The 22,532-nt window shown below is 36.5% G+C and overlaps 4 protein-coding genes and 1 long non-coding RNA gene across 8 annotated transcripts; 3 read left to right on the top strand and 2 right to left on the bottom strand.

Moving 5' to 3' along the window:
- Positions 1-1,417: 1,417 nt before the first annotated feature.
- On the bottom strand, positions 1,418-7,451 carry LOC105169843 (phosphatidylinositol 4-phosphate 5-kinase 6). Of its 3 annotated transcripts, XM_088885848.1 has the most exons (9): positions 6,961-7,451; positions 5,434-6,757; positions 4,451-4,618; positions 3,988-4,153; positions 3,499-3,618; positions 3,211-3,404; positions 2,703-2,848; positions 2,517-2,595; positions 1,418-2,144 (listed from the first exon to the last, which is right to left on the bottom strand). In XM_088885848.1, exons 2-9 carry the CDS (start codon positions 6,609-6,611, stop codon positions 1,859-1,861), a joined length of 2,337 nt encoding a protein of 778 aa, XP_088741974.1. In that variant the 5' UTR covers positions 6,612-6,757; positions 6,961-7,451; the 3' UTR covers positions 1,418-1,858. The 3 variants fall into 3 exon arrangements, with proteins under 3 accessions (XP_088741974.1, XP_011088702.1, XP_011088692.1); XM_011090400.3 differs by having other exon boundaries at positions 3,499-3,615; positions 5,434-7,451; XM_011090390.3 differs by having other exon boundaries at positions 5,434-7,451.
- A 1,383-nt stretch (positions 7,452-8,834) lies between these two features.
- LOC105169861 (hydroxyproline O-arabinosyltransferase RDN2) lies at positions 8,835-12,571 on the top strand. Of its 2 annotated transcripts, none has more exons than XM_088886058.1 (9): positions 8,835-9,162; positions 9,894-10,540; positions 10,815-10,882; positions 10,964-11,165; positions 11,313-11,410; positions 11,517-11,586; positions 11,672-11,743; positions 11,857-11,970; positions 12,433-12,571. In XM_088886058.1, exons 2-9 carry the CDS (start codon positions 10,133-10,135, stop codon positions 12,499-12,501), a joined length of 1,101 nt encoding a protein of 366 aa, XP_088742184.1. In that variant the 5' UTR covers positions 8,835-9,162; positions 9,894-10,132; the 3' UTR covers positions 12,502-12,571. The 2 variants fall into 2 exon arrangements, with proteins under 2 accessions (XP_088742184.1, XP_011088713.1); XM_011090411.3 differs by having other exon boundaries at positions 8,835-9,065.
- LOC148789522 (uncharacterized) lies at positions 11,680-12,687 on the bottom strand. Its single transcript, XR_016067906.1, has 2 exons — positions 12,556-12,687; positions 11,680-12,052 (listed from the first exon to the last, which is right to left on the bottom strand). It is a non-coding gene; the product is annotated as an uncharacterized LOC148789522 (long non-coding RNA).
- A 3,018-nt stretch (positions 12,688-15,705) lies between these two features.
- LOC105169868 (aspartyl protease AED3) lies at positions 15,706-18,074 on the top strand. The gene is made up of 3 exons (XM_011090424.2): positions 15,706-16,206; positions 16,962-17,436; positions 17,542-18,074. The coding sequence occupies exons 1-3, from the start codon at positions 15,754-15,756 to the stop codon at positions 17,946-17,948; spliced, it is 1,335 nt and encodes a 444-aa protein (XP_011088726.1). The 5' UTR covers positions 15,706-15,753; the 3' UTR covers positions 17,949-18,074.
- A 1,288-nt stretch (positions 18,075-19,362) lies between these two features.
- LOC105169877 (Eukaryotic aspartyl protease family protein) lies at positions 19,363-22,120 on the top strand. Its single transcript, XM_088885771.1, has 3 exons — positions 19,363-19,896; positions 20,805-21,279; positions 21,465-22,120. Exons 1-3 carry the CDS (start codon positions 19,429-19,431, stop codon positions 21,821-21,823), a joined length of 1,302 nt encoding a protein of 433 aa, XP_088741897.1. The 5' UTR covers positions 19,363-19,428; the 3' UTR covers positions 21,824-22,120.
- Positions 22,121-22,532: the final 412 nt, after the last annotated feature.

The raw sequence follows: 22,532 nt of genomic DNA on the forward strand, positions 1-22,532 counted from the left end.
GATACTATCAACTGAGGCTGGAGAATGTCATAAGATTGAAAATCTAGCATCAGTTGGGCAGTGTTCAAGTAGATAGTATACAGTATTAATATATTAAGTATTTTCTTCTTGTTCTTCCTTTGGTTGGTCTTTTTTGGGTTGTGTACACTCAAAGCGCATTGAGAAATATTATTTAAGCAAAACAAGTTATGAGAAGGAGCAAATGTAGTTCTGGCGTAAACCTGATTAAGATCGTTTTGCACAAACATACACGGGCAGCTACAAAAAGGTTGTGGTTGGAATATCTTTTCTGCCAAAAAGTTTGGATCATAAATATGTTATCGCCGGGTATAATAATATATTTTTTAAAACCAGTTTAATTTTTTCTTACAAGTCTTTTGTAGACTCATAATTTATAGTTAGAGAGCTTTTGAAACCTAATTTTATATCGAATTGGTTTTCAGTTGAAATTCAAAATATTTAATAAGATTGTTTTAAAAACATACATACTATTAATTTTTAGATGACACTTGGAATACAAAATGACATTTACGTAATTAGTAAAATATATGCGCATTGCACCAGTTTGAAGTGTTTTAGAAAAACTCTAAGCTTGTGTAAAATAATATTAACTATAAAATTTATTAAATCAAGAGATGTTGTATTCTTGTGATGAAGTATCATGGACGAGTAACAACAAATTTTACTGGTGTCAAGTTACATCTCGGTTGATAGATTTAAAATTTTTAGTGCAATTTTTTTAAATTTATTTAGATTAATTCTAATTTAAAATAAATAAAGTTTTCATCTCTAAATTCAAATTATGTTTTGATAGACAGTGACGAATTTCATATAATTCCAATATAGAGTTATTTGACACCATTTTATCAAATCATTCCCTCAAAATTCTTCAATTCAAATATAACCGTAACTATTAAAGTGGATATACTTTTCATAAGTATTCTTTAGGGACAACTTTATTCTTGGAGAAATTACAATTTTAATTTCATAAGAAGGGGTTCAACACTTTTAATTTTTTACTTTATAAATGTGTCGAATTTTTTTAATTTTAATATCATTTTAAAAATTCCGTAAAGCAGATGACCAATTCTGCTGAAACCTTCTATCATATGGATTAAAATTATAATTTTTCCCTTTATTTTATCTTTTTTAGTATATGGAAGAAAATCTTAACCAAATACATTTTTAAGAAACAAAAATGTTCCTACCCGTAAATATTACTGTGTTTATGGTTTCAGTGAAAAACAATCCTTTTCTGTCAGAGAAACTTCAAAACTGGGAATTCAAGCTTTGAAAGAGAGGAGCTAGAAGTTAAATAGGCAGAATTCCACGCAGAAGATGAAGCTTGTAACTGGTGGATAACAATATACTATTACTCTTGCAAAACACTGAAACAGAAAGTAGAGAGGAGTCCATGTTTCTCTGTTTAAATGTGTATATCTCATTGCCATTCCATTTTCAACCTTCTGTACAAGCTTATTCACTGCTGGAATCCCAGAGACTTCTTACATTCTGGGACCAAAAAATATAGGTACACAAAATCAGCCCCGCACTCGAGCTTTCGCCCGCTTCTGTTCCGTTTATACACAGCATTGAGTGCCTCTGCTCACATTGTTGTTCTGTAACTCAATAAAAATGTTTAGCCTATCTCTTCCTATAAATACAATAACAATATGGAAAAGCTAACTGTAACAGCGTGCACAATGGAGGCACCTTTATCCAACAAGGCCGAACTTTCTAGGTAAATGCTTCTCTTTCTTGCGCGGTAAGAGAAAATGGTCATTTGCAGCAAACCAACTTTACAACTGAGGCCTACCAGATGCAACTGGGATGTATATATTCCAGTTAGCTTTCGATTTCAAGCGTCTTCTGTGAAAATTCTGAATATGAAATCACGGAAGCGCTTGGAGTACTGTCGGGGGTCGACAGCAGAAATCGCACTTGGATTGTATTGGAATGACTTGTATGCATGTTCAAGCTTCTTGGAGATATCATAATCTTGTAATATGTCTATTATACCAAATACTAGGACCACGTCGTAATACTCCCCCGTTGGCTCCCCCACCAGCTGAGCCTCACCATTATTCCTCACCGTTACTTCAGCTCGTGCAGGAATGTTTGAACCTAATCTAGCTGATGGCCACCTGCCAAGACTCGAATGAATTATTACTGAGAAACAGGAAGTAAGATGATTGTTGAATTTAAAAAAATCTGATCCTGTTTGAAGATAATGGACAAGTTTTGAGTTATGAAAAGTTCACGTCTACTCAGCTCGCTTATCTAAATTATCAAGAACCAGGCTGTTATGTGAACTTTGCTCAAGTATTCATCATGTTAACTTAGCAACTGAGATGCGGAAGAAATTTTTTTTAGGCTCTACAAATGAACATCTTAGAAAAGATCCTTTAGAAAAACTGAAGTAGTTTGAGAAATTAGGTGTCGAGATGATGAGCGATAGCAGGTCAACATCACAAAATTATCAGAAAAACTTTACAGTTATGATAAATATGGTTTACCTGATAGGATAGGAGGGAGTATCCAAATCTGTCGTGGACAATCGTGGAGCTGCTCCGTCAATAGTTTGGTCTCCGTTCCCTACATAATTGTTGAAAAGTCTCATCATGTAAGAAAGTATTCTTCAGACAATGAGAAAGACACAAACAAGGGGGAGAAATAATGAAAGGTTTTATGCATGTATATACCAATGGGGCTTCGATCTGCGGAAACATTAACATCAGCATGTAGTAGCTTCCCAGAACGAGACATATCTCTGAAGTGAACACCAACCAGAAGACTATAATCCATAATCCTCTCATGTTCAAGAAAGTCGCAGTCTCGGTCCACTTGGCTGCACATCCGAACTTTCATGTTATAGCACATGTAAAAGTCTTAGCCAAAATTTAGAACCTCACAATTCAAATGTAGTTGCAAAAGTTTAATCGAATTCGTCTCATCATTAGATAAATCAATCTTTTCAAGATTATTTATGCCTTTCCCTTCATAGATACAAGCTCTTTCTCTCGAAAGTAATGTCATTCCAGATAACAGCATTTTTCAACCATTTAGATTTTGCAAGAGCAATCAATGAATGTTCTCATTCTCCCCCCACCTCCGGGTGGTTAACTTAAAAAAAAAAAAAAAAAAAAGAATGTTCTCATTCTCTGTCTCCAGACATGTAAATTTGCTACAACGAGACTATAACTTATTTACCTGCAGAATTCTTGGAACCAAGACTTCGGCATTCGGAAGATGTAGTTCAAATCAAGATCCTTGAGGGTGGTTGTTGCTTCAATCTCAGATTCAGGTTTGTCAGTTAAGCGACCATGGGAAGAACCTTTCAAGTCAAAACGTCTGTGGATGGCATATTGAGTACAGAACAAGTTTCCCATTATAACAAACCGCACCTGCTTATAGATCGTATGATAGCGAATTAGAAGCGTCAATAGGATGGAAGTTTGAAATAATTCAATTTGACAAAGGGAGTGTAATCAGTGATACCTTCTTCTGTGCAGCACCAGTCAACTTCACACAGTGAAGACCAAAAAATTTGGTTACCAGGGTATTCTCGCAGGCCCGAACATGGTTATAATAAGCTGAAAGCATTCTTATAAGCACCTGCTATGGGATCATGAATTTAAGTATGTTTCACATAAAAATTTCAGAAGTCTGAAATTACTTTATAAGATGTGTACATTTGGGGAAAATAAGAAATATGCATGGTTGACGGGGTAATCAGCAGCAAATATGGTAATTACTCAGAGACTTGAAGATCTGAATGTTATACAAAGATCAAATAAAATTATTCCAAAATAACTATACATGGAAGACATTTTCGAAACATTTTATACGAGATGATGCTTCTTCAACTTGGCACCTACAGATCAGAAATAGAGCTTTTATCCAGTCAAGTTCACAAGAACCAAGAGACACATACATTTTCATGAAAAATGTCAGTGTTATATCTTGGGAATCCTAATCGGAACTCACTTTTGCTTCGGACTTCTTCATTGTTTTTATCATGTATTTGTCATCGTTGGTCAAGTAGAAGAAGCTTCCGCTTTTTCCAGGTGAGGAAAGCTCCCGAAGGGCATCGTTTCCACATAAGGATAACATGTAATCTGCTGGATCCACCTTAAATAATTTTCTCAGTGTCCTGAAAGCAAATTATCATATCTAATAAGGTAATGGGTTGTGGGAAAGTATGCTCAGTAAGATATATCCATCTTAAGAAATGAAAGAACATGCCCGTATCTACTTAAACACAATGTTAACATTAACACCAGAGACAAAGAGACATACAAAGACATAATTTACATGTGAAAATACAAAGGTTAGGAAAGAAATAGTCCAGAGAATTTCTCTACAACACAAAGGAAGAAGTTAAAATTCTAGAAGACTCATAGATGAAGTGATATTTATTGGCTTGCAATATTATATGACTGTATCTCACCTGAAAACCAATGGGCAGTAATCCTTCCATCTGAATTCACATGATTGGTGCGGCGGAGTATGTTTAGATCCTTGTGGCGGAAATCTCGTCCATGTTTTATCCCTGGGATCAAAAGCTGTAGCTTTGAGATCGAGGGATGTAGCTGGAGCAGGTTTCCCAACAGAATGCCTGGATAACAGAACGAATGAGCTCCAGGCAGAAAAACAATAGCGAAACAGAAATACGGATCAAGCACTACCATTTTGGGATGTGGTAATCAATAGGATGGAGAAATCATTTCTTTCAGGATTCATGTATAACACCTAGGGCGCAACTATAGTGCAGACACTAACGAAAGTCTCACTAGGCTTCAGTGGCTTGTACCTCAAGATTTATGAAAGAAACATTCATGGAGGAACCTTTTTGCAGATTAATAACCTAAGCCTCTAGCAGAAATCTTCCATTCAGCTTCTCTTTAGTGAAACCCAAACTACAAGCAGTGTGTCAAGAAGATGATAAAAAGTTGATTCCTTCAAACAAGCAATTTTTCATTCAAACAGGGGGCACTTGAAGATAATATAGATATTGAGAAAACCATGTGGAACAGAAAGCTTCAGAGAAATGTTCATCTCACAAATAACAAAATAAGATTATACACACGAAAAATTCCAAATAATATAATGTTAGAGTTGTCTTAGTTTACCCTTATTCTCATCACTTATATATGGTTAATAAGATGCTGGCATCCAGAAGCAACAGGCATCTGGAAATGTTACATTACATTGAATAACTTACAAAAACATCCAGGTTCACTACTTTAGTTCATCTTTTTTCCACATCCAGGCCCATGCATATCAGCAAAAACTCCAATCTTACTTTTTTTTTCTGTTTCTTCATATTCAAAACTAAGAGATGTACTAAATATGAAAAGCAATCCATGTTCATCCTTTATATAACATACTGAGATTTAAAGACAAAAAAATGCAACCTAAAGACATGGATACCTTATTCCTAGCTGCAAATTCAGCATAAGCTCATAATTCTTGTGGCCTTTTGATATTGTGAGCCCCTGCTTCTTTGTTGGCTTTAGTACGATATGAGGTCGTGGATACCCACTGGACATATCTAATTCCTGAACTCCCGACCTTTCATCTACCTCTCTTCCTGAATCTAAACATTCACTACTGCCATCGAGACTAGAATCCGATTCGGAGCCCAAGCTATGCTCAGCATTGCTCAGCGACCCATCCACAGACGCTCTCCTCCGTCTTGAATCATTTGTTTTATGACTCCTTCCTGATGAATGCTTCTGCGAGTCCTCCCCTTCACAAGGCCAATTAACAGTTTTTTGTGAAGGGAAAACAGTGATATTCTCTCCAGGATTGATCGTACAATCACTTAACTTCACCAAGTATACTTCTTGAGGATCCCAGTCAAAACTACCCGACTGAGAATTGCATGGATAATAAGTCCCACTCTGCTCCTTTGGGTCCTTACTCCAGACACCTACATAGAAACTTCCATCAACCCATCGGAACGTCCCATTCCCTCTAGGCAATCCATCCTCCCAACTACCTTCATACCGATGGCCGTTAGCCCATGTCATTGTTCCGTTGCCATTCATCTTGCCATGCCTCCAATGCCCAATGTACTGGTTCCCATTGTTCCATAGATACTTCCCATTGCCATGAGGCTGTCCTCGACGCCAATGCCCCTCATAATGGTCCCCATTGGCATAATTTCTTTCCCCCTTACCGTGCATCATATTAGACACCCAAGTGCCTCTATAGGTATCTTCCGATGAGCCCGTATAGGTACCCTCACCATCCATGTAACCGTTCTTGAATTGACCCTCATAAGTGGCACCGCAGGGCCAACTGAACTTCCCTTTCCCCTTAGTCTTCCCTCTGCACCAGTTGCCGACATACATACAGCCATCTGCCCACAAGCACTTGCCATGGCCGTTGGGGCAGTTGTCTGCCCACTGGCCCATGTAAACGTCTCCATTGGAGAAGACCTTCTCAACATGATAAACCTCACCAGGGGGATGAATCTCATCATCATCCACATGGGCAACTGACATTGCTGTAAACAGGCTGTTTGCCCTTTTCTTTGCAGGTGCTTGAGATTTCTTCAACTTTCCTTCCCAGGCGTTGACAATGCCATTCAATGCTCTGCTCATTCTCTTCCAAAATGTCCCACCTTTTCCCTCTTTCTATCTTTCTCCAACCTTAATACCTCATTTTCTGACCTTCTCCCCTTAGCCCAAATCAAAATTTCTTTGTGTCAAGGAAATGAGCTCAAATAGCAAATCATCATCCATGTTTCCTACAACCCAAATGACCACAATCAACTAAAATCTAAAACAACAGACTTGCTTCTCTCTAACATGTTTTCTGGCTCATTTGCTCAAATTGGTATCTTTTTCATGTGATTAAGAAAAAGGCAGCTGCAAGTTACGGAAAACTAACAAGAAAATGGGATAACAACTCCCACCAAAAGGAGAACCTAAAATCAAGAACAACAAGAACCTTTCTTCTCCTTCTGATTTCTTGAAAATGGCTGGCCTTTCTGCTTGTAATTTCCCTCAAAATGGGTGTCAAAGATTTTTCAAAAACAGGAGCTGTTTGATTGACAAGAAAAGCAAAAGACAAGACACAAACCTATTTTCTTCTGAATTTACTCTTTTCGTAATTATGAAAAATTTGTGTTTCTTCCTTTCTTTTTTCCCTGTTTCCTTTACTAAATAAAGCTTTTCACAATCTGTTAATTCTTTCTGAAAATAAAAGATTCAGCAAACACAATAGTATTAATTCTTGGTTTCCGGATTTGGCTCCTAAATTTGCTTACACGCCTAACAAATGGAAGGATGAGGAGAAGACAAAATGTGGGTGTAAATTGTAATGTAATCATTTCTCTCTGTGTTTGCCATATTTTGTTTGGCCCCTTCACAGACAACATTAACAATCACTTTCCCGATGCCAATTCCCATACAAGAGAAACTCTTCCCAATCCCAATACTAATTTTAGTTTCTATATCATTTTCAAACACAACTACTTTTACACCCTCTAAATATATCACTCTCATCATATTATACTAACGAACCCCTTTAAGGTATGATATAATTACAAATAATCTCTTTTTTATTTGATAAATTATCAATATCTCTAATATTTGATAAAATTATGTATCTTTTAATAAATGTTTGAAATTGTCAACTTTACTCTTATTTTTTTAAGAGGTGGATGGAAAAACTTGAAAATTATAAAAAAAAATAATGTCAACATTGTCCATAAAAAAGAATCTGATAAGTAAATATAATTTATAATTCATAAGGGCATTTTGATCATTCACCACAAAAATTGAATAATCAAGCCTAATGAAGACTAACAGATTGAGCTAGTTGTTGGACAACCGTTAAAATCAGAAAGTATTGATAATTTTTTAAATAAAAAGAAAATATTTGCAATTATGTCAAATTTCATAAAAAATTATTATAATTTACCCTAAAATATATCAACCGATAATATAATACTAACTTAATGTGAGTTCACTTTAAACGTAAGGATAATATTCACTGCATGATAAGCTTTAAATAGCCAAATTGTTTACTTCTCTAAGAAAATAATAAAATTCTGTTTAAGATCATATTAACCAAAAATACGAATGCTTATTCGCCTGTTTGTTTGTGTTTATTGATAAATGAGCTGAGTTTGATCCTATGTTTAAAAGAAGGGGTGAAAAGTAAATTAGAAGCTTCGCACTTAGGTTTCCAGATATTTGATGGTCGTAAATTATTCATTTGGTCCAGATATTTTAAATGCTAATTACGATTGTGGCCCTCCACCCTTTTTGTCTTCTCATGCATAATTGCAATTTCTATATAAAAATAGTAGACATTGTATTATACACATATATAAAAATAAACAAGTCTTATAATTTTATTTAAAAAAAGTATATTTATGGAGAAAGAAGGAATTGAAGCTTATAAGTTGTTTACACTCTTCGCGTGCAATGAAGGTGAAATACTTGTCTGTATCTGTCATTAAGATTGAATTTAAATAATAAAGTTTAGAATTGATGAATAATGAGATTTACAGTTTGTTTATTATCAATATTTGTAATCTAAATATGATGTAATGGATTAGCTCAACATGCACACAAGAAAGAAAATTTACAAAATTAGTATCTTATCAGATACTATTTAATTTTTTAAATATACTATTAATTAAATGCATATTAGCATCCAATGCAAGAGATTGTTAGATTAATTGGAGAGATTTCTTTTTATTTCATAATTAGGATAGGTGAAAAATAATTAGGAAAAAATAGTGTCAATCAAAGTCAAAGAAATGGACAACTTAAGAAGCCTCGTGAATCGGTTGCTCGGAATCGGACAACAGACAACACACCCCGCACACGCACACGTTTTCATTTGCTCATCATTGGCGTGTGTGATAGTACGAGGAGGCTCTAACACTTTTGTGATCTTTGCTCTCAGACAAATCTATCGCCCACTTCTACGCATTCTTCTGCTGTTTTTTCTGTCTCATTCGCACTTCTCTTTCTTCCCTTCTCTCACACCATTCCTTCTCCTCTCTCTCTCTCGTTTTCCCTCCCAGTTCTTGATTGAAGGTTAAGTTCTACTCCCATTACTCTTTCTTGGATGATTTTCGGTTTCTTGATTGGCCCGGAACTGAATTTCCGGATATCTTTTTCCGATCTGTGGGAGGTTTGAGTAAAAGCTGGTCTTTTTTGTTAATATTATTGGGCTTCATTTGTATGACTTGTTGTTGTTCTTAGAATCTTGGATGGCTCTGCTTTCTTGAAGTTTATTGACTAGGATTAAGATGGTGGGCTGTTGAGTTTATCTGGAATTAATGATTTTGATTTGACAGCAGTTTCATGGGTTTTGCTTGGAAACTTATGTGAATTTTCATGTTGCATGGTGTTTTTGACCGGTAAATATTGGATTGCTTTACTGATTGGATTATTATTTGGGACCGGTAAATATTGTGAAATTTCATAGGTTTATGGTGTTTTAAGGCCATAGATATCTGATTTCGAAAGTCTAGAGTCCTGACGCTGCAATGCAGCTTCAATCGTTGGGAAGAATCAGGAGGTTGTAACTTTCCTACTCTTGCTGGGATTTATTTTCAACGACTTTTTGCGGAGAGTGGCAGATATATAATCTGCACCTTTTCTGGTTGAATCTGAATATAGGGTCCCAACATTGTATTGGTTTATTTCTTGTATTGTGAAAAGGATGGTTAACATGCATAAGCAAATGAATTCCAGTTCAATTTTCTACACTTTATTTTGACATTTGGGGTTTGGTTGATGAGATTGTTTCTGTTTGGTGTGTTGATGAGGAAATCATTGGTATTCATTGTTGTCTTTGTTAACTCTGGCTGCTTAATGCAATTCTTGCTTAAAGCTGATGGAATCATTGTGAATTTGCAGATGAGTTATTTGTATCTCTACGTTCGACAGATTGAAATGGTATTTGACAAAAAAAGTCACAGAAGGCATAATGAGAGCGAGTATTAGTATGTCCAGTTCTTTTCATTTTGGGGAAAGAGAAGCTGCATGACAGCTTGCTTTCCTTGTGTTCTTGAAGGTATTTGAAAGAGAAAACTAGTTGGTTTTTGGTTCAGGTGGATCATTCTTTGATTCGAAGATCACATTTAGGGAAGAAAAACATGAGGCAAGCGGTACCAGTTTTCTTGGTAATCTTGTCTATTGGCGTTTTCTTCTTGACATATAACTTCATTACGATGATTGTACATTACCGAGACTCCAGTCCTAGAAAATGGACTTCTGGTGAAAACTCGAGTCAGCTTCTCACTGATCCAGTCATTGAGATGCCAGAGCATGCAAAAAGAACAAAGAATCAAAGGCTGCTTTTTCATGTTGCCCTGACAGCCACTGCTTCGCCCTATAGCAGATGGCAGTGTCGTATAATGTACTACTGGTATAAGAAGAGGAAGGATTTGCCTGGATCAGACATGGGAAAGTTTACTCGAATTCTTCATTCTGGAAATCCTGATAACCTGATGGACGAGATCCCTACAGTTGTGGTTGATCCTCTTCCTGAAGGTTTGGATCGGGTGAGAATTCATACTTTGTTCTCGGTTGTTTTCCTGTACTCTATGACATAACACCGGCTTTTCTTTTTGTGAAACCACATCCGTTTTGGCTAAATAGGTTACTAATTCTCAGGTCTATGGAGTTCTTGGAATTTAGCTCTCACTTTCTTTGTAACTGTGAAGGGATGATTGAACCCATTCCCTGCCTATTTCCCATACACGCGAAGTTTTGCTTTTAAATTTATGGACTAGGCTATAGTGGGTTAACTTATTGTAAATGTGATGCTGCATCCAGGGTTATGTCGTCCTGAACAGACCATGGGCTTTCGTGCAATGGCTGGATAAGGTGAAAATTGAAGAAGAGTAAGCTTGCTTCTATCCAAATGATATGAATGGCCGTAATTCTCACGCCAGGTCGAGATCTTAATTTTTGTGCTGCTGCAGATATATATTGATGGCAGAACCTGATCATATATTTCTAAATCCACTGCCCAACTTGGTCTATGAAGGATATCCTGCTGCATTCCCCTTTTTTTACATCAAGCCCTCAGAAAATGTGAAGATTATACGGAAGTTTTTCCCAGAGGAAATGGGTCCAGTAACAAGCATTGATCCCATCGGGAATTCTCCAGTTATAATTAAGAAGGTGATCATGCCGGCCACTACTTATTACCGACGAATATGGTTTCATTTTTTCTCTATATGGGTGCACTTGCTGAAGAGGGCTTGAGTATCTGATCATCAGTTTCTTGGTTATAATAAAGTTTAACGAAATCTGGATTGACTTTCTCAGGATTTGCTGGAGAAAATTGCACCTACCTGGATGAACGTTTCGCTTAAAATGAAAAATGATCCAGAGACAGATAATACTTTTGGATGGGTGCTAGAAATGTGAGCATGTTTGCGAAACATTTCCTTTATGTTTTGAGTCAAAGCTCTCATCGTCAATTTTTAGCAGAATTTCTAACTTTTCTGTTGTCCATTGTTGCACGAAAAGGTATGCATATGCTGTGGCCTCTGCTCTTCATGGAGTGCAGCATAGTCTCTACCGAGGCTTCATGTTGCAGGTTTTGTTTCTGAACCATATCATACGTCATATTAGTCTCGTTCTTTTCCTTGCATTGAGTTGATTTCAATTGTACTGCATTTCAGCCTCCATGGGACTTGGAAACCGGAAATAAGTTTATTCTTCATTACACTTACGCTTGCGACTACAACATGAAGGTAAAGTAATTTGTTCTTCTACTTTTGTCCAATAAAGAAGAGTTCTTTTTCACCTACAAACTATCAGTATGCGCTGCTGAGCCTGAACGTCACGCTAATGGCTTTCTCATCAGGGTGAACTAACTTATGGGAAAATCGGAGAGTGGCGTTTCAATAAGCGATCCTACCTTCACGGGCCTCCACCTCGAAATCTGTCATTGCCTCCTCCTGGTGTTCCAGAAAGTGTGGTATGTGAACGCAATTTGTCTCGTTTGAATCATGCATGATTCAGTTGTTTAAATTATTCTTGATGATGTTTGGTTTCAAAGCCTTATACATAAAAATTCTTCCGGTTAGACATATGATTACAAAATTTCGACGTTGTAGAGTATAGGAGTACAACAACAAAAGAAAAACAGAAAGTTTATGCACACTATGTTTGGATTGAGGGGTGTGGGGTTAGAACTTTCAAATCACTAATAACAAATTCTTTGCATTTGTTTGTGTGACTCCACATTAGAAATGATTTCAAATACGTTTTTGAACCCTCGTATTTCATATAATAATAATGGATTTCAAATTCTTTTAATATGGAGCCATTTGAATCCTTTCAGCCAAATGTAACGTTAGATTTTCGTCCCGTCTATTCGTTTGTTTTTAAGGCATGGTGAGGATGGTCATATAGTTGTGATTCTGTTTGTTGTTTGCAGGTGACTCTTGTAAAAATGGTGAATGAAGCTACTGCCGACATCCCAGATTGGGATACGGCACAAAAATGAAGACAAACAGCTCATTAATCAAAACTTTGCCTTAGAATGAATGCAAATACTTACAGAGTTTAGGTAGAGAGCCCTTGTGTTTGTTTTTTTTCTGCACATTTCTTTCTTACAGTGGAATGCACCCCATCCCATATGAAACTAGTGCCAGTGGTTTGAGGTTGAAGTGAAAATTGGAGGAATTTGAAAACAAAAGTGAAAGGAAAATCCATCTTGAGGCTGCTTCCTCCAATAACTCCTGCGGTACAAATAGAGGTGGACCTCATCATCCACATTCTTGTTCATGCATCATTCTAGAGTTTATTGATTTCAGCATTCAATTACCCCTCACCCTCCACGTGACGTTACCAGCTTTTTCTCACCCATTCATCCATTTCTCCACTCAAACTTCCCTTGAGCCCATGCTGTTCAAAAACGGCCCAACTGGATGAGGCCAGCTCAAAGACCCACGTGTTTGCCCCACAGGTGACCTACATAAGCATCATCTTTCAACAGCTGATATTACTATACTACACATACTCAGTAAAAAATCACATGAAATTAAATAAAACTATATATATATGTGAAAGTACTCCTAACTTAAATTTTTGGATTTTTCTTAAAAAAAAATAAAAAGAATCAGTGATGCAGCATAAGTTGTATTGTCTTATTAGTCATATATATACAGAAACAAATCACATGCAAACCTTTCTCATTCTGTAGTGGTCAGAGCAGTCAGTGGTTTGACACCAAATTTTGATTCTTTCTATGACATCAGAATAATAGTAATTTTCAGTCAAAAGTGAATTTGCTTTTCTCATTCTGGATTCGCATTCTTTTTTTAATTATTTTTTAATGTTGTAGTGCAATAAAATCAGATCACATCTTGGTCTACATAAAATAATTACCACTTTGGAGACATATACATATGGGGGAATCCTAAAAGTGCCCACTATTCTCATATTGGGATCCATTTTTAAATTGCAATATTCATGACTTTTATAGTTATCAAAATTTATTTAAAATTTGTATAGGATGTAAAATTAATATTCGGATCTTACAATTAAAAGGTTGTGAGATTAAGTGACATAGATATAAGTATTTAGTTTATTTTTCATAATAGTACGCCGTTTTCTTTGTTTACTTCAATTTTGTTGGTTGATTTAAAATTATTGATTGTATGCTGGATGTATTGTATTTATAGTACATTGGTTGATTTAAAATTATTAATATAGTTTCATAAAAAAGTTTTTGAAAAAATTGCATTTTTAGTCTCACACGATAAGATGTGTTACATTTTTTGTCCCATGACTTGTGGGCTTAGCTCCTTTAGTCCCATAGGATAAATATTGTAGCATTTTTTTATAATAAAAATTATGTCATATTTGATACCATAGGATACTAATTATGAAACATTTTGTCTTATAAGATATAAACAACTTTATATCCTGTGGGACCAAATGTACCACAATATTTATTCTATAAGATCAAAAATATTACAATATTTATCCTATGCGACTAAAAGTGAAAGCCCGTAAACTGTAAGATCAAAAGTACAATACAGGCTATCGTGTGGGACTAAAAGTATAATTTTTTCAAAAAATTATTATTTTTTCCATCGTTGCCATCCACCACTACATATATCTTAACGACACAATTTACACTACATATACCATTTTTTAAATCATATTGTTTACCAAATTTTCACCCCAACTTCAAATTTGGTAAACTACAAAACTCTGTATATTTGATAATAAAAAAAAAGGTAGGAAAAAATGGGAAAGAATTAATGACTGGTTTTTTTTTTATTTATTTACAGAAGTTAGGAAGAAAATGCCAATTGGGGGCAAACAAAATAGGAAATACATAAAATAGTTTTAAAATTATATCTGAAAAAGTAATTATTACTAAAAGAAATGGTAAAAGTAGAAGAGCAGGTGGAGTTTACCAGGCAAATAGATGCTGTAGCTTTCAGTACATGTGACTCTGACAATAGTCGCTTTTACTCCAACAGCGATTTCTTTTCAGCTACGAAGTCACCTCTTTTCCATACTGTCTTTGTCCGTTGCGGCGTTGCCGACTATTTTACGCAATTCATGTGGATGAATAATTTACACAAACTGTGAAGTATATTTAACTTATATGCTAATTATATTATTAACTTAAATATTAATATTCTTATATGTAACTTAGCAATTTATACTTAAATTGGTGCCTTCAATACTTTTGGTCTGTTATTTTTTTCAAAAAATTTAAATTATTTTATTAGTTTCTCATTTCTCTCTCTTTCTTTAAATATGATTTTAATTATAATCAAATTAAATATGTGCATAACATGAATCGAATGCTAGCATATCAATATTTGATCAATACATCATTATAACTAAATAAAATAAAATAAATTATAATAAATTATTAATAAATAAAAAAAATACCAACAAATTTAATTAGACTCGAATTCATAATATTTTTTATATATATATTTTTAATTTTTTCTTAATAGGATTGCATGCACTTAATTAGGTAGTGGAGCATATGATTACAAGTCTCATGCATAAAGTATGATATTTTGCTAATTCTATTTTTTTTTAATTATAATTGATTGTATAAATATGTGGTAAATCTACAACCATGATTTTTGTAATCAACCAAATTAACCTAATCTCTTCATTAAGCAATTAATTAAACATGTTTTAATTAGTTTAGTCTCATAGCTCGTTTTAATTAGGGGCGAGCTTATAAATTCTTTAAAAAAATTATAAAACGTGGTAAAATGTTTGGTAAATATTTTGTAAAAGAGAGGATTTAAAGGGTACGTAGTTCCTAACTTGTTTTTGTGATATTAAAAGATTACTCCTTCGAATTAATTATCAATTTTCGAACAGCGCCAACAGTTTATAAATTTAGTTATTTTATTTTATCCTAACATTTCAATAACTAATGTAAAAATAAAATTTAAAGTCTTATAAGTTCTAAAAATATCTTATAAGATGTGCGGGTTTAATTATAAAACTTTTTAAACAATTAAGTTTAGCCAACCCTATGTTCCATATATTGTATTAGCCATATACATACCCCCAAAAAATAAAAATAAATAAAATAAAATTACTTATCACATACATAATGATTAATTAAATTTAGTCGCAATTAATTAGTGGAAGCAAGCATTAAATTCCCCAAAAAACACATAGTAATACACATTTCAACACTATAAATTACCTATCTACCAACACTAGCTACCTACATCAAAGAACCACAAATATTATATCATCAAACATGAAGAAGGCTCTTCATCTCTTCTCACTAGCCACTCTATTGATGCTCTCCCTAGCCCAAGCTCTCTTCCCTCCAAACACAAACATCAAAATTTACCATGCAAACACCCTACTCATCTCCCCATTCAGCCCTACAACGCAACTCTCATGGGAACACACTGTGCTCCAAATGCAGTCCAATGACAATGCCAGGCTGCACTACTTGTCCAGCCTCGCCTCCGCCCGGCCCATTGTGCCGATAGCGGCCGGCATGACCATCACTCATAATCCTTCCTACATTGTTAGGGCCAGAATTGGGACTCCGCCTCAGACGTTGCTCATGGCGGTGGACACCGGGAACGACGCCTCCTGGATTCCGTGCACAGGCTGCGTTGGATGCTCCGCCGCCAGTTTTGATTCTGCCAAGTCTTCCACCTTCAGGACCGTGCCTTGCCATGCCACGCAGTGCAGTCAGGTATGTACATATGTAATTAAGTGTCACTAGATAGCCTTTTAGCATGCATGACTTGTTCTGTTCTGTGGCTTGATCATCGTTTTTGTTCTGTTCTTTTGTTTGTCTTTTGGTCCTGTTATAAGGAAACTTTGCAGCAGGCATTGAAATACTAAACGGGATGAAATTTCTTGGTAAATACATATGCAGTGTGTATTTAACTAATTATTTATAATGATAATTTAATGCACTACAATTCTTATTATTAATAATTATGTTGTGATAATATCAAAATAATATATTAATGCTTAAGATATATTTGTAATTAGTGATAATTTACTGTAGAGAATTTTTCTTTTTGTTGGGAAGAAGATAAATTGATTGTAAGTCTTCAGGTACAAAAGACTAATCATATCACTAGCTATTTCTTCCACTCTCCGAGTCCCAATTAACAATTAATAATTAATTCCTTCTAGTTTTTGCCTTGTGAATTGAAATCATTTGCCTGTGTAATCATGTGACCTGCTTTGCAATCAGGGGGCCAGCACTATCCAATCTTCCTTGATTGGTGCATGTAGCAACATAGCAGCACATCTTATATGACTCTTTATCTTGTTACATTATATTACAATCTCCACATGTTCATCCATCAATGATCACTGTGTAAAATCTTTGCACATAGATTAACTATTACTCAGTCTTTTGACAATATCTTTGACCATAATATAATGATCATGCATGATCTATACCTTTATTACTTCAATTTAAATTTCATTCAGGTCCCCAGTCCAAGCTGCGGAGGCGCCACCTGCGGCTTCAACTGGGCCTATGGCGGTTCCTCCTTCTCCGCCAACCTTGTACAGGATACTTTCGGCCTCGCTCCCAACCCCATTGCCGGCTACACCTTCGGGTGCATCCAGACAGCTAACGGCACCTCCCTGCCGCCTCAGGGTTTGTTGGGCTTGGGGCGAGGCCCCTTATCTCTAACGTCACAAACTTCTGAGCTCTATCAGTCGACATTCTCCTATTGCTTGCCCAACCTCAAGTCCGCCAACTTCACTGGATCGCTGAAATTGGGGCCCGAAAACCAACCGAAGAAAATAAACTGTACTCCGTTGCTTAGGAACGAAAGACGATCGTCCCTTTACTATGCCAATCTCACGGCTATTAAGGTTGGTGGGCGTGTTGTCTGCATTCCTCCTACCGCTTTTGCGTTCAATGCCAGCACTGGTGGAGGTACATTCTTTGATTCTGGTAAGTTCTTGATAATTATTGATTTTTTAATCCTGAATTAGATTTTGAAAATAACTGAAGAATTTTACCCCTCACGTTTTTTCTCCTCTTTTCTCGATGGAACAGGTACTATGTTCACGAGTCTCGTGAAGCCGGCGTACACGGCGGTGAGAGACGAGCTCCGACGGCGGATGGGCAATGCCACCGTGTCTTCTCTGGGAGGCTTCGACACGTGCTACACCGTGCCCATCGTGGTGACCACCATAACGTTCATGTTCCCCGACCTAGACGTGACGCTCCATCAGGACAACTTCCTAATCCGGAGCAGCTACGGCACCACCTCGTGTCTCGCCATGATGGCGGCGCCGGACAACGTAGACTCCGTAGTGAACATCATCGGCAGCTTCCAGCAGCAGAACCAGCGCATCGTGATCGACGAGCTCAACTCCAGGGTGTGCGTATCCCGTGAACCATGCAGCAAGCTTGTTCCCCGGCTGCCGGTTAGATCAGGGACCTTCAATGCTCATAATTGAGGAATTTCGATCGGTTTTAGGGTTTTTTTGTTTATAATGTATGGATTTGGGGCATAGCGGTGAAGAGGCTGGAAAATCTGTAAAGACTTTGTTGATATAAAATCAACTGATAAATAATTGCATAAATATTATTTAAATTTAAAGTATAAAAAATATAAATTATAAATAAGCTAAAATTTAAATTTAAAGTACTTAATAAATAGAAAAACATACTGAATATAAAAAAAAATTAATAAATATTATTTTACTAACTAAAATTATTTAAAGTTGTTTGGTTTGGGTGAAGAGTGGAAGTATAAAGAAGTGGAAGTAAAAATAAATATATAACAAATAGTTTGGTATTTGGTTAGAAGGAAAAGATAGAGGTGAAGTAAAATTCGGTATATATGAAATCCATCTAGAGGCCGATTTTGTTTTTGTCCAAATTGAGCGGAAAAGTGGAAGTATAAAGCCAAAAAGACAAAAAAGTAAGTTTTTATTTTTATTTATTTTATTACACATATATATCTATATATGTAATTTTTCTCCAATTTCTTTTCTCCTTCTGGTTGATAATACTGTATATAATTATCAGAGCAAAGATAACAAAATCGCTAGAAATTGAATATTTTCATTAATAAAATTTTTGATATACTAAAATTATATTAATATAGTATTCATTCATTTATTTTTTAATACAAAATAAAGAGAAAGAATTATTCAATAAAATTATAAAAATGAATGTTTGTGGTGAATTAAATTATGCATATGCCCATATGGCATTGTGAGAATGGGGAGTAGTGGAAATAGAAATTAACATCCCCTGCCCAAACCTGAAATTAAGTTGAATTGAATCTATAAAGGTCTGTGTTTTTTATTGGATTTAGATGGGAGTGTGTGCTGTACTATTCCCAAATTCAAACTCAACATTCTCCCTTTCACACTTACACCCAACCATATCAAAACAAAATCATTGCACACACATCTCACATCTCTCATCTCTCTACTCACTAATTTTGCCACTAACCATAACAAAATACTGTACCACTCCTTTGCTCTGCAATCAAAACTCATAATCTCACACTCAAAATACAGTAAATAATTAGGATATATACAGTCTGGAACCCACACATTTGTGCATCCGGATTCATAACATAAATTCACATCTCTAACATTATTTCTATTTGTAATTATAAGTTCATTCGTTATTTAGTGTAAAAGATTTATATAAATATTTCATAAAATACATTATCTTGCATAATTTTATAAAAAATAGAAATATTTATGTATTTAAATTTAAATTTAATGGGTATTATTAGTATAATTTATCTTATATATATATATATATAACACATGAGAGTGTAATAAAAAATTTGGGATACACAAAAAAACACACATTCTCACACTTAAAACCCACACTCCCAACTATAAATAACCCACCTACTTACACTCCCTACTCCATCCCCACAACACAAAAACCAAGCCTCCCTCCTTTGCTCCAATGACCACCACTGCCCTTCTCTTCTCACTCGCCATCCTCTCCTTCTCATTGGCCCATGGCCTGCACCCCCGCAGCTGCGATGCACCCGAGCAGGGCTCCACCCTCAAGGTCTTCCATGTAAACAGCCCATGCTCCCCCTTCAGGCCCAGAACACATCTCTCATGGCAAGACACCCTCCTCCAGATGCAGTCCAACGACAAGGCCAGGCTCCTTTACCTCTCCAGCCTCGTCGCCGGCCGCTCCATCGTGCCGTTAGCCTCCGCCAGGGCCGTGGTTCAGAACCCCACCTACATTGTCAAGGCCAAGATCGGCACCCCTGCTCAGACCCTGCTGATGGCCGTCGACACCAGCAACGACGCCGCCTGGGTTCCCTGCACCGGCTGCGTCGGCTGCTCCTCCACCACTTACAACTCTGCCAAGTCCTCCACCTTCAAACCCCTGAAGTGCGGCGCCCCGCAATGCAGCCAGGTACGTTCATACACATAAGCTTAATCCCTGTACTGCAATGTCACGCGCCGCCGCTAGTGGTGTGGATTTTTTCTTGTCTGCACGGCGGAGGGTCAACGTAGCCCGTGAGGTGAAGGAGAGTTAACAATAGTAATAATTTGATTGAGATGAGGATGTGAGGAAAAGTGTAAAGGTGAAACTGTTTTTGGCATGCTGACAGGTCTGTCGGGATATGTGGTAAAGTTATTTTCAAAATAATCAGAACAGAAACCTTTTTTGAAAGAGGTGATAAAGTTACATCAAGAACAAACAATCATTGCTAATTCTTGAAATGCAAGGACAATATAATTAAGATTTATTAAGTTAAAATCATTCTTAGCCCAATTCTATTATATATTTTGTTTATTTAGTACATACATGTTGTGTAAATTATTATTATTTTTAAATAGAATATAAAAAAAATTATATTTAATTTATTCTTTGAGTTCATCATCGACGATTCTTCTTATGAAAAAGAATTAATATCCGTCTTTAAATACTGCTAAAATTAGTATGTCGTAAATAATTTTCTCTTTTGGGCAGGAATAAATCTGGGTTGCTTCAATTTCGATCGCCATTGCAGTCGGATTATACTCTTAGGATCATAGATTGCTCACAGACATATTTATAAATTATTTGTCAATACAATTGCAACATTTATGATGCAAAGGATAGGTAGGAATTCAAAATTTTGATTTTTCAAATTAAAAAAAAATGTAAATCACGTGAGTTGGGAATTATTTCCTGGGGCCGAGAAGATCCAATGTTAGCTCTGGCCCTTGATTGGGGCACCGCACACTGCAAGTCCCTGTCTTCATTCATTACCCCAAACAACAATTATCTTTCTTGAATTATTACATTTGCAATGATGATTAATTTATTACATTCAGGTCCCCAATCCCAGCTGTGGCGGCGCCACCTGCGGGTTCAACGTGACGTACGGCAGCTCCGCCGTGACTGCCACTCTGGTGCAGGACAACATCACCCTCGCTACTGACTCCATCCACGGCTACACTTTCGGTTGCGTCCAGAAGACCACGGGATCCTCCTTTCCGGCGCAAGGTCTGTTGGGATTGGGGCGAGGCCCATTGTCTCTGTTGTCTCAGGCTGGTGGTATTTACCGCTCCACATTCTCCTACTGCCTGCCCAGCTACAAGTCTGTGGGCTTCACTGGATCGCTGAGGCTGGGCCCGAACAGCCAGCCCATCAGAATCAAGACCACTCAACTGCTCAAAAATCCAAGGAGATCATCCTTCTACTATGTCAATCTCATGGCTATTAGGGTTGGTAGGAGAGTTGTGGACATTCCTCCTAGTGCTTTTGCCTTTGATCCCAACACTGGAGCTGGCACCGTCTTCGATTCAGGTAATAAAATGGCCTTAATCAATAAAATTTTTTTGCTCGAACTGAGTTTGACCGAATTAAATTAATAACAAAAGTGTGATGATGGAGTGTAGAATCAGGCTAGAATTTCCAAACTTTGTGTGGGTTGATTTTGTTTTTTCCATTTCAGTAAATATATGAGATGAGATTCTGCTTTTCCTGAGCAGGCACTGTGTTCACTAGTCTTGTGAAGCCGGCGTACACGGCGGTGAGAGACGAAGTGCGGCGGAGAATGGGCAACGCCACCGTTTCCTCCCTGGGTGGCTTCGACACGTGCTACAGCGTGCCCTTCAACGTGCCCACTATTACCTTCATGTTCTCCGGCATGAACGTGACGCTCCCACAGGACAACTTCATCATCCGCAGCAGCTCCAGCACCATCTCCTGCCTTGCCATGGCAGCAGCACCCGAAGGCAACGTCAACTCCGTCCTGAACGTGATCGCCAGCTTCCAGCAGCAGAACCACCGCATTCTCATCGATGTGCCCAACTCCAGGCTGGGGGTCGCACGTGAGCCATGCAGCTAGATTAGCAAATATGTGGGGTTAATTTGGAATTTTTGTTTGTTTTGGAGTGAGAACGAACTTTAGTGCCGACAGTCGGAAGAATGGAAAGTTGAGAATTACTAAAATCAGAAACATTGATAGTTTTTTAGGGTGGCTGTGGTTGTTGTACTAAGAGGAGTTCGTCACGGGTTGGTTTTGTGCTACTTTGGAAGTAATATGTTGTTGTTGGTGTGGCATTACGTAAAGCGTCACGGGTTCTAGCGACTACCTCGAGATGCTTAATTCCCATTGGTTGTCATAAACGTGTTCTTCTTCTAAGTTCTATCTATGATATAATTAATTATGGGATGATCAGATCACCCCACCCTCTTCACTCAAAAATCGTGAAAAGGGAATGACACCGCGTCTCAAAATTAATTAAAATTCAACTTCTTGTAAGAATAAAAATTATAAATTTTAAACCGAACTATAAAATAGGAAAAGTAATGTTTCAGTCCACTATATGCTTGAAATCTTTTCAATGTTGCTTTTCTGAACTACACCGAACCTAAATGCAACTTTATTTGAGGTTGCAAAAAATTGTACATATAAGAACTGTAGAAGTTTTTTTTTTTTTTAATTTTAATATTATAGCATTATTAAAAATAAACTAAAATATCTATATTTCTAGAATTCAAATTTATAATTTTTTAATTATGAGACCACAACTATCGAAACAAAAAAAACTAAT

Source organism: Sesamum indicum, linkage group LG1 (genome assembly GCF_026168435.1).
Source record: "Sesamum indicum cultivar Baizhima isolate 11 linkage group LG1, ASM2616843v1, whole genome shotgun sequence".
Taxonomy (NCBI): domain Eukaryota; kingdom Viridiplantae; phylum Streptophyta; class Magnoliopsida; order Lamiales; family Pedaliaceae; genus Sesamum; species Sesamum indicum.

Excerpts from the sequence above, each read along its gene's own strand:
- LOC105169861 (XM_088886058.1), top strand. The coding sequence starts at position 10,133 with ATGAGGCAAGCGGTACCAGTTTTCTTGGTAATCTTGTCTATTGGCGTT. Across the intron at positions 11,166-11,312 it reads CTCCAGTTATAATTAAGAAG|GATTTGCTGGAGAAAATTGC; the intron begins GTGATCATGCCG and ends TGACTTTCTCAG. Across the intron at positions 11,411-11,516 it reads TTTGGATGGGTGCTAGAAAT|GTATGCATATGCTGTGGCCT; the intron begins GTGAGCATGTTT and ends TTGCACGAAAAG.
- LOC105169877 (XM_088885771.1), top strand. The coding sequence starts at position 19,429 with ATGACCACCACTGCCCTTCTCTTCTCACTCGCCATCCTCTCCTTCTCA. Across the intron at positions 19,897-20,804 it reads GCGCCCCGCAATGCAGCCAG|GTCCCCAATCCCAGCTGTGG; the intron begins GTACGTTCATAC and ends TATTACATTCAG. Across the intron at positions 21,280-21,464 it reads TGGCACCGTCTTCGATTCAG|GCACTGTGTTCACTAGTCTT; the intron begins GTAATAAAATGG and ends TTTCCTGAGCAG.
- LOC105169868 (XM_011090424.2), top strand. The coding sequence starts at position 15,754 with ATGAAGAAGGCTCTTCATCTCTTCTCACTAGCCACTCTATTGATGCTC. Across the intron at positions 16,207-16,961 it reads ATGCCACGCAGTGCAGTCAG|GTCCCCAGTCCAAGCTGCGG; the intron begins GTATGTACATAT and ends AATTTCATTCAG. Across the intron at positions 17,437-17,541 it reads AGGTACATTCTTTGATTCTG|GTACTATGTTCACGAGTCTC; the intron begins GTAAGTTCTTGA and ends TCGATGGAACAG.
- LOC105169843 (XM_088885848.1), bottom strand. The coding sequence starts at position 6,611 with ATGAGCAGAGCATTGAATGGCATTGTCAACGCCTGGGAAGGAAAGTTG. Across the intron at positions 4,619-5,433 it reads AATTTGCAGCTAGGAATAAG|GCATTCTGTTGGGAAACCTG; the intron begins GTATCCATGTCT and ends TCTGTTATCCAG. Across the intron at positions 3,619-3,987 it reads TGAAGAAGTCCGAAGCAAAA|CAGGTGCTTATAAGAATGCT; the intron begins GTGAGTTCCGAT and ends ATGATCCCATAG.